General features: G+C 44.3%; 1 protein-coding gene across 1 annotated transcript in view; it reads right to left on the bottom strand.

Annotated features, from left to right (window-relative positions):
- The window catches only part of DFFB (DNA fragmentation factor subunit beta), a 32,318-nt gene that overhangs the window by 647 nt on the left and 16,758 nt on the right, over positions 1-14,913 (bottom strand). The window contains exon 6 of the mRNA XM_068240490.1: positions 1,066-1,166. Within this exon, the coding sequence (XP_068096591.1) occupies positions 1,066-1,166 (101 nt within the window). The remainder of the gene's footprint in view (positions 1-1,065; positions 1,167-14,913) is intronic.

Raw genomic sequence — 14,913 nt, 5'->3', positions numbered from 1 at the left:
TCATACAAAGAGGTCAACAACAATGGCAGCCTGTAATTTTCTTAGGTTTCTGGATTAAAAAAGGAGAAATGGAAGTAATACGGAGGCTGTGATCTCTTAGTTTCAGTAGTGTCACACATCTAGAACATACAGGCCGCTTGCAAAATTAATATACTGTACCTCACTGTGCTTCATTATACCTCATGGTACGATTCCCTTGTTCATTTAACCTGTGCCTCACCTCTTACTATATATCAGTTCTCTGTGCATTATATGGTCACTGTAACTGATGTTTCCATACATATCAGTCCTTTTGTACTTTATTGTGCCCAAGTTCTCTGTATCTTATGTGTCTTGATATTGTGTTCTACTCTGTACCTCATACAACTCTATAGGTAACCCCACTCTGTGCTTTATACCCTTGTTCTCTTTCTTTCTCAAGTCATACTCCAGTTCTTCCCTCCCATAACTGGGTCCTGCCTGTGCCTCACAGCTCATTCTATCTTAACCTTCTCTGGACCCCATGTCTTACTATACCTTTGTTCTCTGATTTAAATAGCTGCTCAGCACTCTTTATTCTCCATAGCTTGATGTGGATGGTCATTGAGATGCAAATTGTTCATACAAATTCTGTATGCAAGTTCATGTAGATTGAAAACAGACCTAGATCGAATCCTGCCAAGGTGGAACTGGATTGGTCCATTTTCAAACTGTATACATTTGAATACAAAATTTACACAAACATAAAAGACCATTTGCATCTCAGTGACCATCTCTCCTCATTGCAATAAACTCTGGTCTAAACTGCTTCATGCCTCAATCTCTGACCAGTGTGCTCAAATTTCTGTGCATAGATTACTAGAGATTCATGTCTGCTCATTGTATCATACTTCAGTCTACATATGCCTTATATTAGTCTTTCCAGTTCAGTGCACTGTACTTTCTCCAAGACTCATTCTACCTCAATCTTTTCTTGCATCATCGCTCAGTAGCTGGTTATTTTGTTATACCTCAACACCTTACAATGTATACACTCTACAACAAAATTTCTTTCTTTAGCTCCTAGACATTTATATTGGTTATTACCTGTGGTCCAGATTCCAGGTACTGAACAGAATTCTACTTTCCCTGTTGCTGTACGGGTTGATGGAGTGTCTGGAATTGCACTCATCCACGTCAAATGCACCCTACAATGACATAACCATAATTACAATCATTTCAATCTCACATATGCTTTTAACTGAATATGAGCACAGGTGTGTTTATTGCTCACTGCAACCATTCAGCTTTAAAATTGAATAATCTAAGCGGTAGTTGCTTTTGCCCAGGGGTTGATGCAGAAAAATGTAGTGCAAGGATGGCTTTCATTGCTTGAGTATAGTACAACCGAAAACATCAGAGAAAGCCCAAGTCCCTTAAGGACATCCGAGGTGAAAATAAACTGATGAGAAACAATTGTATCCATCCTCCTCCTCCTCCTAAAAATGATGTATTTAGATATCCCACAGTTTTCTTTTATATTTAAAGCTAGTGTTTAAGTTTTTATTGTTTCTGCTCAATGATACCTTCATTGAAGTATGCTAGAGCTCAAATCTATGAATTATTGAGGCTGCATTCACAGTGTAAAACGATGTTAAAGTCACAACGCAGCATTACAACACGGTAAAAAGTTGGTAACGCACATTAATGATGCGTTACTGTTGCATAGAGTAGGTACAGTAAAGCATACAGGCAATTAAAAGTATGCTTTCATGTACCTTGTAATGTGTGTGCGTTTAGAGGTAACGCACTGCAAGCAGTGAGTTACCATAACGCTACATATTACAATGCAACGCTAACGTCGCACTGTGACCCATAGGATTAGCATTGCAGTGCGGTAAGCAGCGGTATAAGAGTTTATAATGCAGCTCTGCAACGTCTCACTGTGAATGCAGACTCACCTGTTTATCTCTTTCCTGCTCTCAGAAGCCATTTACTGACAGGAAAGTATTTTATGGCTGTAATTACTAATCAGTGAGGGTTATGCTATAGTCTGACCCGGTCCTGACTAGGACAGAAACCGTCACTTGCATACTTGATTTTTAAGTCTTTCAAGCAAAGAAAAAAAAAATAGCCTAGTTATTTGTGTGCTTGGCACTACACATACATGTCTATCTCATCATGTCACATGCCACCTCAGTTGTCCTTTAAGGTGTGTACACATGCACAATTTGTGTAACTAGTCAGAATCAAACTTTATCCTGCAGTTGACACTGTGGGGCCACAATGCTGTACAAAAGTGAGCAACAGCCGAGTGACACATTGTGTCTATGAAGAAGGGACGATATCACTGATAATGACGCTGTGGCTTCCGCGGACAGCTTATGGATGAGAAAAATAGAATCATCAGACGACTATCACATAGTACCACTGGTACGTAGAGCTAAAATGACAGAGCCTGTCATGACAGGCTTTCTCTGAATGAGGGGGGGGGGGGGGGGTCACGGGGTTAAATACTCATCTTTCCTGAGGTCTTCCCTCCAAGCAGGTGATCGCTTTGCCTCCCTCATAAAATGGTCTTTGGCATTTTTTTAAATTGCCCCCAAGGCTCTTGCCACAGTTTGGTAGGCATGGCCTGAGTGGTAGCTGCCAAGTTGAGGGAGGGCTGCGGCTACACAGGCAGATGTTTCCAAAGACCTTAGGCAGTCTTTAGAAACATGGCCGCCGCCACACTGCTGAGGGGAGAAAAGCATCACCTGTACCCCGAAAATGTCACTACATGTGCATATCCTCTGGAACAATGACACTGGAACAACTACACAAACACCAGCCGACTGCAGGATTTCTTCCCAATAGTTGGATCGGGCAGAATACCTAATAGCGGTGGCACATTGTTGTCATTTAGCTACATTTTTTTTACAAAAACTGTCGTCTGAAACAATGAAATCTGTATGGACACTTTAAACAACTTTAATCCAACGTGTGTACAAGGCTTTATTTATACACTTGGGAAGCTATATGTAAATCAAGATGCTGTATTTTAACCTTTGACCAGGGAGCAGGGTAAAGCCAAAAACTGGCTCACCCTGCTCCTGCAAAAGTCCCGGCGGCATTAATTACTTATTCCTTCCAGGCTGCCATGAACTCTGGGGAAATATGTAATTCACCTACCAGCTATTTGCTGGCAGACGAATGACGCTGTTTTTATGTAATGTCTTTTGACGGAGCACGGAAGAACTCTAAGCCATTGTGATTCTTCAGGCGGATCATTGGCCAAGGGGTTGGTGGCTGCTGTACACACAGTGGATTCTTGGCAGTCATTATCGCCCTCTTTGGGCGAGTTTCATCTAGTGTGTACAGAGCTTAATGGTACACAAGCAGCAGTGATCCCTGGTTGAAAAATTTGCATGTAAAAGCTTCTAACTGCTTGTATAATTCCTCTGCATACCCTGAGTAGACTGATCTAATTTCCGGCACTACAGCACACCCTGCTGTTCGTGAGGATGGACTAAACAGGAGTCAATTTCCACACTGCATGCTGGGAATAATATGCTCTTATCTTAAAATGGGGCTAAAATCAATAATACAGGTATATTGCATTACTGATCAGAGCCTCATTTCACTTAACACTTTAATTGTAGACTTTGCTACACTGTGCCTTCTATGAGATCAGTTGCAACATTGACTGACCTTGGTTTATAAAAAGCAACAAATTAAACCGTAACTCCATTGCAGCACAGAGATTTAACGGTGCGTGACAAACATTGTTGAAAGCCAATGTGCACCATCAACCAGCTCTTCAGTGTAAAGTAACCACTTCTGTTCTGAAGGGATTTTCCTTTCAGTTCATCGCTTTGTAAGCTACTCTCCTGTTTTCTGTTTTTTACAAATGTATTACATTACTTTCCTGACTTAAGTTTTTTTCAGACCTATTTAAAAGTTCAATGTTACTGTACTTTCACTTATAAACAAAATAACTAAAAACGATCAGTGCTTCACAGGTTAATCCACAAACATCAGCTTCTAATGCATGTAACAATTTTGTGTTAGATAGATGGTTCCATAGATCATTTACGACATGTCCGATCTTATTTTCAATCGTTTTTCTGATTGATTTCTCATAGAAGTAAACGGAAATAGATAAGAAAAGATAACCGAATTGAATCGGAAATCGATCGTAAAATCAAATTAGACGTTAAATCGGCCGAAAAAAACTGTCAATTCTGAAAGCAATAGGTTTGATTAGTGTTCATTACAAGTTTTACTACTGGAACTGATCTTTTCAAACTGGAAACTCCTTCCTGTAGCTGTGCTTGCCTGCACCTGTGCACCTCTCCTGCTTATCATTTCCTGTTACAAGGGTGGGAGCATTGCAACCAACCACATCTACTTATATTATTATGGCATACAAAGGCCCATCTTCTCACATAAAACCTGATTCGCTGCCTTTTAGGTTGTGCTGACAAGCATTACACAAATGGATAGAACACACATGCTTCTCCTATCACATGCAATACTGGTAAACTGGGTCCACAAACAAGGCACCCAATAGGAACATTAATACTGTTACTGGCTGCGCCACTTAATTGCACACACTTATCTAATAATTATCTAAAAGTCACCAAAGTCTTTGCAGGAAAAAAAGGCTCTGTGAGTTCGCTGTGGGGATATCCTTGTATAGAAGACAAATGGCAAAATCTTCCACTTTGCTCTCACTTGCAATGAATCCACCTAGGGAAGCATAAGAGACAAACTACACATCGCGTGATTCTGCCTCAATGTTTTTGTACATCACAATCCGTGCTAGTGTAAAACGTGCCCTCGCACGTGATACCGCCACCAACATCAAAGGGGCTCACCAGATTCAAACCACCTCACTTTCCAGGTGGGTCTCAAGCTCTTTTTTTGTGATACACTAGGCTCCTCAGTAAACCACAACATCCAGCAGCTTAGGAATCACTTTTAATCTTCATTAAAACGTTATTCACCGCCGCTATTACTGGAGCGTGCTGACGTCACGCTCCGCCGTACGCGTTTCATCATCCACCAGACTCATCAGGGGCCTTGTATATATTGGTCTATATTGTAGCATGAATGTCCCCAAAGAGATGAGCCCTTCATATGTTAAAACATTTTAATTTGGGTCACACAACAGAAGATCTCCTCAAGATCACTAGAGGAGACAATCAAGAAAACTGGGCGACACCTGCATATATTTTACTTTTTTTGTCCAAGAAAAATCTAAAGTGTAAGAGGAGTGGCTGACCAGAGATTCCACCAAGCGCAATACTGCTGTATTTAACTGCATGTGTTCCTTCACGAAAATTTGTACTGTACAGCAGTGTGTTTAAAAATGCAATGTATGCAAACACCCTAGAATGTGCTTCTTATGGAAAAATCACATGAGGTTGCGGTTCCGAAAACACATGCAAACTGTATGAAGTAAGCTACATACAAATATTATACATTTATTAATGGTTAAGGATCACTTCAGAATGTAATTTTGCCTTCTTAAAGGACAATTGAAGATAGAGGTATATGGTGGTTGCCATATTTATTTCTTTTAAGCAATACAGGTTGCCTGTCTACATTACTTACAGTGGCTTGCAAAAGTATTTGGCCCCCTTGAAGTTTTCCATATTTTGTCACTTTACTGCCACAAACATGAATCAATTGTATTGAAATTCCACGTGAAAGACCAATACAAAGTGGTGTACACGTGAGAAGTGGAACGAAAATTATACATGATTCCAAACATTTTTTTTTACAAATAAATAACTGCAAAGTGGGGTGTGCATAATTATTCAGCCCCCTGAGTCAATACTTTGTAGAACCACCTTTTGCTGCAATTACAGCTGCCAGTCTTTTAGAGTATGTCTCTACCAGCTTTGCGCATCTAGAGACTGAAATTCTTGCCCATTCTTCTTTGCAAAACAGCTCCAAATCAGTCAGATTAGATGGATAGCGTTTGTGAACAGCAGTTTTCAGATCTTTCCACAGATTCTCGATTGTATTTAGATCTGGACTTTGACTGGGCCATTCTAACACATGGATAAGTTTTGTTTTAAACCATTCCATTGTTGCCCTGGCTTTATGTGTAGGGTCGTTGTCCTGCTGGAAGGTGAACCTTTGCCCCAGTCTCACATCTTTTGCAGACTCCAAGAGGTTTTCTTCGAGGATTTCCCTGTATTTGGCTCCATCCATCTTCCCATCAACTCTGACCAGCTTCCCTGTCCCTGCTGAAGCATGATGCTTCAGCACCATATTTGACAGTGGGGATGGTGTGTTCAGAGTGACGTGCAGTGTTAGTTTTCCGCCACACATAGCGTTTTGCATTTTGGTCAAAAAGTTCTGTTTTGGTCTCATCTGACCAGAGCACCTTCTTCCACATATTTGCTGTGTCCCCCACATGGCTTGTGGCAAACTGCAAACAGGACTTCTTATGCTTTTCTGTTAACAATGGCTTCTTGCCACTCTTCCATAAAGGCCAACTTTGTGCAGTGCACGACTAATAGTTGTCCTGTAGACAAATTCCCCCACCTGAGCTGTAGATCTCTGCAGTCACCATGGGCCTCTTGACTGCATTTCTGATCAGTGCTCTCCTTGTTTGGCCTGTGAGTTTAGGTGGACGGCCTTGTATTGGTAGGATTACAGTTGTGCCATACTCCTTCCATTTCTGAATGATCGCGTGAACAGTGCTCCGTGGGATGTTCAAGGCTTTGGAAATCTTTTTGTAGCCTAAGCCTGCTTTAAATTTCTCAATAACTTTATCCCTGACCTGTCTGGTGTGTTCTTTGGACTTCATGGTGTTGTTGCTCCCAATATTCTCTTAGGCAACCTCTGAGGCCGTCACAGAGCAGCTGTATTTGTACTGACATTACACACAGGTGCACTCTATTTAGTCATTAGCACTCATCAGGCAACGTCTATGGGCAACTGACTGCACTCAGACCAAAGGGGGCTGAATAATTACGCACATGCCACTTTGCAGTTATTTATTTGTAAAAAATGTTTGGAATCATGTATGATTTTCGTTCCACTTCTCACATGTACACCACTTTGTATTGGTCTATCACATGGAATTTCAATACAATTGATTCATGTTTGTGGCAGTAATGTGACAAAATGTGGAAAACTTCAAGTAGGCCGAATACTTTTGCAAGCCACTGTATTCTCTGCGTCCAATTCTTTTAGCCATAGACCCTGAACAAGCATGCAGCAGATCAGGTGTTTGACATTTTTGTTAAATTTTACAAAATTAGCTGTGTGCTTGTTTCTGGTATGATTCAGACACTAATAGACCAGCAGGGCTGTCAGGCAACTGATATTGCTTAAAAGGAAATAAGCATAGTGGCCTAGTGGTTAGGGCCCTTTTCCACTAGGGCGTTTGCGACTGCTTAATCGCAAAACCGCAAACCGCTAGTGATTTTAAAATCGCTACGGTTTGCTTTTTAACATAGGAATCGCGGTAGGTAATTTCCACTACCGCGATTCGTTTTTTACTTGATCGCGATTGCGCCGCGGAGCGACTTTTGCCGCGATTTTGCTATGCAGTGCATAGCATAGCAAAATCGCGGCCGCAAACGTCGGGAAATCGCAGGTAAATTTTTAGCTTTTTCGATTCAGCAATCGCTAGCGTTTAGCGTGAACGCTAGCGATTGCTAGTGGAAAAGGGCCCTTAGCGTTCTTGCCTTGCAGCAATGGGTCCCCGGGTTCGAATCCCAGACAGGGCACTATCTGCACAGATTTTGTATTTTCTCTCTGGCTCTGCATGGGTTTCCTCTGGGCACTCCAGTTTCCTTCCACATTCCAAAAATCTACAGATAAGTTAATTGGCTTCCCCCCTAAAATTGGCCCTAGACTATGATACATACACTACATGATACATACCGTACAGTCATATGACTACGGTAGGGATTAAATTGTGAGTCTCTCTGAGGGACAGTTAAGTGACATGACTATGTACTCTGTACAGCGATGCAAAGGATGTCGGTGCTATATAAATACTAAATAATAATTAAATGTTGCAGCCTCAATATACCTTACATAAAGTGACTCCGAGCTCAGAGTAAAAATAAAATTTGAACTTACCCGGGGCTTTCTCCATCCCAGTCCTGGTCGGGAGGTCCCACGCCGGCCTCCTGGCTCTTCTCCCGGCGGCTGTCCGCATAGCGCGGACAGGCCGGTCCCCCGGGCGACACTGGCGAGTGTCGGGCCTTCTCCTTCCGTATACGTCACGAATGACGTCACACGCCGGCCGCAGCGCGTCATGACGGCGGCTGGCGTGACAGCACGGCGCATGTGCGGTTTAATCGAACATGCGCCGTGCAGTCATGCCGGCCGCCGTCATGACGCGCGGCGGCCGGCTTGTGACGTCATTCGTGACGTATACGGAAGGAGAAGGCCCGACACTAGCCTGTGTCGCCCGGGGGACCAGCCTGTCCGCGCTATGCGGACAGCCGCCGGGAGAAGAGCCAGGAGGCCGGCGTGGGACCTCCCGACCAGGGCTGGGATGGAGAAAGCCCTGGGTAAGTTCAAATTTTATTTTTACTCTGAGCTCGGAGTCCCTTTAAGTTGTCCTTTAAAACAGAAGGTATTTGTGTGATGCAGCTGTAAGTGAACAACTGTGGTTTCCCATGATGCATCACTTCCATATATACAAATCCTCTATGCCCCTGAAAGCAAAGCTGCACATCCAGAACTGCTGGTGTATAGCGAGCCTGTAGCTAATACATTTTACAGCATCAGGTGGTTCTGGGTAACCATGAGCTGTCTGGGTATTCCTTAGTACACATCACTTCAGGTGACCGTTTAATAACTAGTGCATAAACACATGATGCTTGGCTGCTAGCTGAGCAGCAGAGGGTTCTCATTTATGAAGAGTGAAGTGATGCTCTGCCAGAAGAAAGTCAAAGGAACTTTCTGCAGGTACAATAGGCATCAGGTGGCAGTGGTAAGTCTCACCAGATCACTAGAGAAAGCAAGAAAAGTAGGGGACACTGATATATACTTTACTTTTTTGTCCAAGAAAAATCTAAAGTATAAGTGTGAGCCAGGATCCATAGGATGAAGAGTGGCTGACCCGAGATCCCACACAGCGCTATACTGCTGCCAGAAAAGCTTCTGCTAATATCGGAGGTATCCAGCCTTTGACCTGCCTTGCAGGTGAAGCTGCTGTACAGCCAGGATAACTAAAGCAGGCCAGATAACTAAGGTGGGCCAGAGAACTAAAGTGGCACAAGGTTCACACTAATGGAGCATAAGTATAATGCCACTCCATCAGCTGCTGCATCATCGAACCTGGTACAGGCACCTGAATGAATAGCAGGCTGCCAAACTTAAAGAGACTCATAGTTAGCAGGGGCATGTGTGCCCCTGCTAAAACGCCACTATCCCCCGGCTTAACGGGGGTCCCTTCACCCCCAAACCCACCCCCGCAAAAGTTGTTCGCAAACTTGGTCGTAAAATTCTCTTCCTGGAGGCAGGGCTAACGGCTGCAGCCCTGCCTCTCAGCGCCGTCTATCAGACGCGCATCGCCGCCTCTCCCCCGCCCCTCTCAGTGAAGGAAGACTGAGAGGGGCAGGGGAGAGGCGGAGATACGCGCTGATAGACGCGCGGGAGGCAGGGCTGCGGCGTTTAGCCCTGCCCCAACCAGGAAGCGCTCCCCCGCTGCACCGAGGGGATTTGGGGGTGAAGGGACCCCCGTTAAGCCGCGGGATAGCGGCGTTTTAGCAGGGGCACACATGCCCCTGCTATCTATGAGGTTCAGACTCTCTTTAAGGCCAGAAACCCACTAGGAGCAATTTCTAATTGCTAGTGATTTGAAAAAGCTCTTGCTACTGCAATGCTATGGGGGATTTTTATAAAATCACATTGCTTAAGTGGGATCACCCCCATAGCCTTACATTAGCAAGAGCTTTCAAATCGCAAAACGCTCAGAAATCGCTTGTAGTGGGTTTCTGGCCTAAAGCAAATCTGAGGCAAAAATAAACTTATGAGATAATTAATTGTATGTGTAGTACAAAAGTTAGTAGCAAAGCAAAAGTTTCATTTTTTCAGTACAGGAATTAAGGAGTTAAAAACAGTGCAAAAGAACTTCTCTGAGGTCTTCGATCCACTGGGTCAAATACAGTCCTGTTTTCAGAAGCACTTAAACAGCCAAGAAACAGTGAGAGACAGGTTGAGAGATGAGGTTTTACTGCAGAAAAGTTTAAAGAGTCAATATTTCTGCTTTGTTTTATAGTTTAAAATACAGAGTGTGGTTTCTAAACTGCAAATATGACAGAATGAAGAAATAAAAAAAATAAAAAAAAAACCTGCACAGTTGAAAATAAAAATGAGACTTCTTTGCTACTAATGCTGTATTTGTTATCCGTACTACACATACAGTACAATTCATTATATACTTTTTTCGCTTCAGGTTTGCTGTTAGGCTGGGTTCACACATAACATGTGTACAGTTCCGTTCCAATCCTGACCCAACAGTTTTCTATCACTTTTAAACAGACCAGGAACAGAACAGTACACATTGTATGTGTGAATCCAGACATAGAAAACTGAAGTTAACTGACAAGACTAGAACTGTACATTTTTATGTGTGAACCCAGCATCACTCAAAAAAAAAAAAAAAAAAAAAAATAGGGGTGCTGCAATTGTCACGGTTTGGAAGGGGGAACTTCAAGTTGCCCAAATTACTGAATTCAGGATACAGCATCACGAGTCGCAAGAGGGAAAGGGTTAATCAAATTATTAAAAAAAAAAAAAAAAAACAGAGCGGGACACTGAAGGCACTGGGGAACAGTGGCGACACATAGGGGATAATGGAAGCACAAGGGGGCACAGAGGAGGTACAGGGCGAAGAGATGGCACAGTGTTCAAACTTATGGATAAATTCAGATTAAGAACATACCTACAGTCCCTATATCTGTTAACTGGAAAATACCTGTACTTACGGAAGCCTCTGTGTCCCTCTGACTTGCCAGGGACTACCTGTACCTTTAGAAGCCTCTGTGTCCCTCTGACTTACCAGGGACTACCTGTACCTATAGAAGCCTCTGTGTCCCTCTGACTTGCCAGGGACTACCTGTACCTTTAGAAGCCTCTGTGTCCCTCTGACTTACCAGGGACTACCTGTACCTATAGAAGCCTCTGTGTCCCTCTGACTTACCAGGGACTACCTGTACCTACAGAAGCCTCTGTGTCCCTCTGACTTACCAGGGACTACCTGTACCTACAGAAGCCTCTGTGTCCCTCTGATTTACCAGGGACTACCTGTACCTACGGAAGCCTCTGTGTCCCTCTAACTTACTAGGGACTACCTGTAACTACGGAAGTTTCTGTGTCCCGCTGACTTACTGAAGACTACCTGTACCTACGGAAGCCACTGTGTCCCTCTGACTTACCAGGGACTACCTGTACCTATGGAAGCCTCTGTGTCCCTCTAAATTACTAGGGACTACCTGTAACTACGGAAGTTTCTGTGTCCCTCTGACTTAGTGGAGACTACCTGTACCTACGGAAGCCTCTGTGTCCCTCTGACTTACCAGGGACTACCTGTACCTACAGAAGCCTCTGTGTGCCTCTGACTTACCAGGGACTACCTGTACCTATAGAAGCCTCTGTGTCCCTCTGACTTACCTGGGACTACCTGTACCTACGGAAGTTTCTGTGTCCCTCTGACTTACCAGGGACTACCTGTACCTACGGAAGCCCCTGTGTCCCTCTGACTTACCAGGGACTACCTGTACCTATGGAAGCCCCTGTGTCCCTCAAACTTACTAGGGACTACCTGTACCTACGGAAGCCCCTGTGTCCCTCTGACTTACTAGGGACTACCTGTAACTACGGAAGTTTCTGTGTCCCTCTGACTTACTGGAGACTACCTGTACCTACGGAAGCCTCTGTGTCCCTCTGACTTACCAGGGACTACCTGTACCTATGGAAGCCCCTGTGTCCCTCAAACCTACTAGGGACTACCTGTACCTATGGAAGCCCCTGTGTCCCTCTAACTTACTAGGGACTACCTGTACCTACGGAAGCCTCTGTGTCCCTCTGACTTACCAGGGACTACCTGTACCTATGGAAGCCCCTGTGTCCCTCAAACTTACTAGGGACTACCTGTACCTACGGAAGCCCCTGTGTCCCTCTGACTTACTAGGGACTACCTGTAACTACGGAAGTTTCTGTGTCCCTCTGACTTACTGGAGACTACCTGTACCTACGGAAGCCTCTGTGTCCCTCTGACTTACCAGGGACTACCTGTACCTACAGAAGCCTCTGTGTCCCTCTGACTTACCAGGGACTACCTGTACCTACGGAAGCCTCTGTGTCCCTCTGACTTACCAGGGACTACCTGTACCTTACGGAAGCCTCTGTGTCCCTCTGACTTACCAGGGACTACCTGTACCTACGGAAGCCTCTGTGTCCCTCTGATTTACCAGGGACTACCTGCACCTTTAGAAGCCTCTGTGTCCCTATGACTTACCAGGGACTACCTGTACCTACAGAAGCCCCTGTGTCCCTCTGACTTAACAGGGACTACCTGTACCCATGGAAGCCTCTGTGTCCCTCTGACTTACCAGGGACTACCTGTACCTATGGAAGCCTCTGTGTCCCTCTGACTTACCGGGGACTACCTGTACCTATGGAAGCCTCTGTGTCCCTCTGACTTACCGGGGACTACCTGTACCTATGGAAACCTCTGTGTCCCTCTGACTTACCGGGGACTACCTGTACCTATGGAAACCTCTGTGTCCCTCTGACTTACTACAGTACTAGCCTGCTTCTACAAAAATATGAGCCAGAAATGGTTGCACTACAAGAAAACCACCTCACTGGCAAGGATTATGCCATTTAAAAAAAAAACCTGGGTCAGGTAGTCATACAGTGCACAGTGTTTGATATATCCCAGTACAGTGATGAGGTTACTACACTTGTGCTTACTGTGACGAATATTACGAAAGTCGTGCGCGTAAGCGCCATCGACTTTCGCATGGTCGTGCACAGTTCCTGTCAGTCTTGGGTAAATGCACAATAGATGTCAATTTCCCTCTCTCTTACTGAGTACAGTAACCTCCCCCACATCCTGTGTCAGGAAAGAATTTCACAAGTAGCCAGACCACCTGGGGAGCAGCATTTGGTACATAGCTCATCTTTCCCCAAAAGGAAAACCAGCTCAAACTGGTTGAGATTCAAAATTTCCCTCCAAGCGTATAGCTTCACACAAAGGGAACGTTAACTTATTAATAATTCAAAATAGGTTTGTCACAGCAAGACCAAAATTACATTTCCTGATACCTAGGAAACAGGTCTATAATTCACATGAATTATCCTTCTCTAGCTATCAGGAATCAATTGAGAAACCGCTTTATCCGGCATGCGTAGAGCAAATTCGTTAGACTAGGCGTGTATAGTCTCATTTAATACAGAGTCGCATGCTGCTTATGAATATGGTCTCGGATCTGCGATGCACCCATCTGGGGCGGAATTACACAAATTATTAATAATTGGTACATTCCTTGCTCCAAGTCTGTGGGTGGTAACCTGACTTGCCAGGAGGTAACCCTGCCTCCAACACACCTACTTTCCAGGTAGTGACCGCCCCAAAACTCTGGTCAGTAAAAAGCGTTTGCAAGGAACTCCACCCAGTTCTTCAATTTACATCGACTAGGGAAGTCCAGACATGTGCTCACGGAAGAACCGGGCGCATGTTGTGTACAAAGGACTTTTAAGCTGAATGCCTACGTTTAAACTGGACTATTTTCTTCATGATTCAAATGGACTGCTCAGCTAACTAAGTAAGAACTTTCTGTTTTATTCCTTTTATTTTTAAGCTCTGTGTTTTATATGTTAATAGGTGTATATAACTGTATGTAATGCATTTGTGTTATTAAACGTTTAAAAATCGTTTAGCGGTTATGACCTGTTGCTGAACATACACAATCGTACCTATTCTCCTGAACTCGCTACCCTGTGTTTAATAGAAGTATACATTTATAACCCGTATGCGAGAACCCGGCCCAGACATAACGATCTGACCCAGATTCTTGCATACTGCTAAGGGTTAATATAGCGTTCTCCAAGTCCTAGTAAAATTACAGTAGCGGGCTGTGTAACTCGCTTGGTGGCAGATCTTTGAATTGTATATGTGTGTGGAGTGATTCGGTTGGTATCAGAACGCTCCCTTCGCGAGTCAGTTCATCAAATTGCGAATGCGGGTTACCCTTCGTGATGAACAAATGACCGTGTAAGAGGATTTCTGACGCTGATCGATTTACCCCACCCGCAGACCGGCTCGCGGTCTGTGACATTTGGTTGGCAGCTTTTTGGGATTTGTGTATGTTCAGAACATCAACGGCAACGTTATTTGATTAACCTGCCAGAACAGATCAAAAATCTGTGGTCGATAACCGGTGCATTACCATTTATATAGACTAAACGTGTAGCACAGAGTTCCCCCCCCAATCTCTTTTGCTATCCTATCTTTTATTTGGCAAAAATGGCTGCAGCAAGATACAAGAAAATGTCAGTGGCAGACCTAGTAAACTTGTGTGAGGAAAAAGGCATTGTGACTTATAGAAAAAAGAAATCGCAATTGATCGAGGACTTGTTGCGACTGAATACCCAGCCGGAGCAGATGCTGGGAGAGCACACTCCTGGTTCAGACGGTGCTGTAACTGGGGCAGAGGAAAGTGAGCGGTTGGAGCAAAGCAACCCACTTCCCGACCCAGAGGAAAACGGTACCGCGTCTGAACCGGTCGCTGTAACTGCTGAGGAGCATGGTGGCCGGCAGGAGCCCGCCCATGCCAACCTGTTCTGTGTTCCTGATGCTGGAATGCAACCTGGATTACAAAGGCTGTTGGAGACAAATCCTGAGCTGTACATGCAGATTGTCAGAGAAAATGCTGACCGTGCAGAACGCCAGCGCCAGGCGGAAATGGAAGCCTCAGAGCGAGA

This window comes from Hyperolius riggenbachi, chromosome 6, assembly GCF_040937935.1.
Source record: "Hyperolius riggenbachi isolate aHypRig1 chromosome 6, aHypRig1.pri, whole genome shotgun sequence".
NCBI classification, from domain to species: domain Eukaryota; kingdom Metazoa; phylum Chordata; class Amphibia; order Anura; family Hyperoliidae; genus Hyperolius; species Hyperolius riggenbachi.
This window is presented reverse-complemented; position numbering and strand designations above follow the sequence as displayed.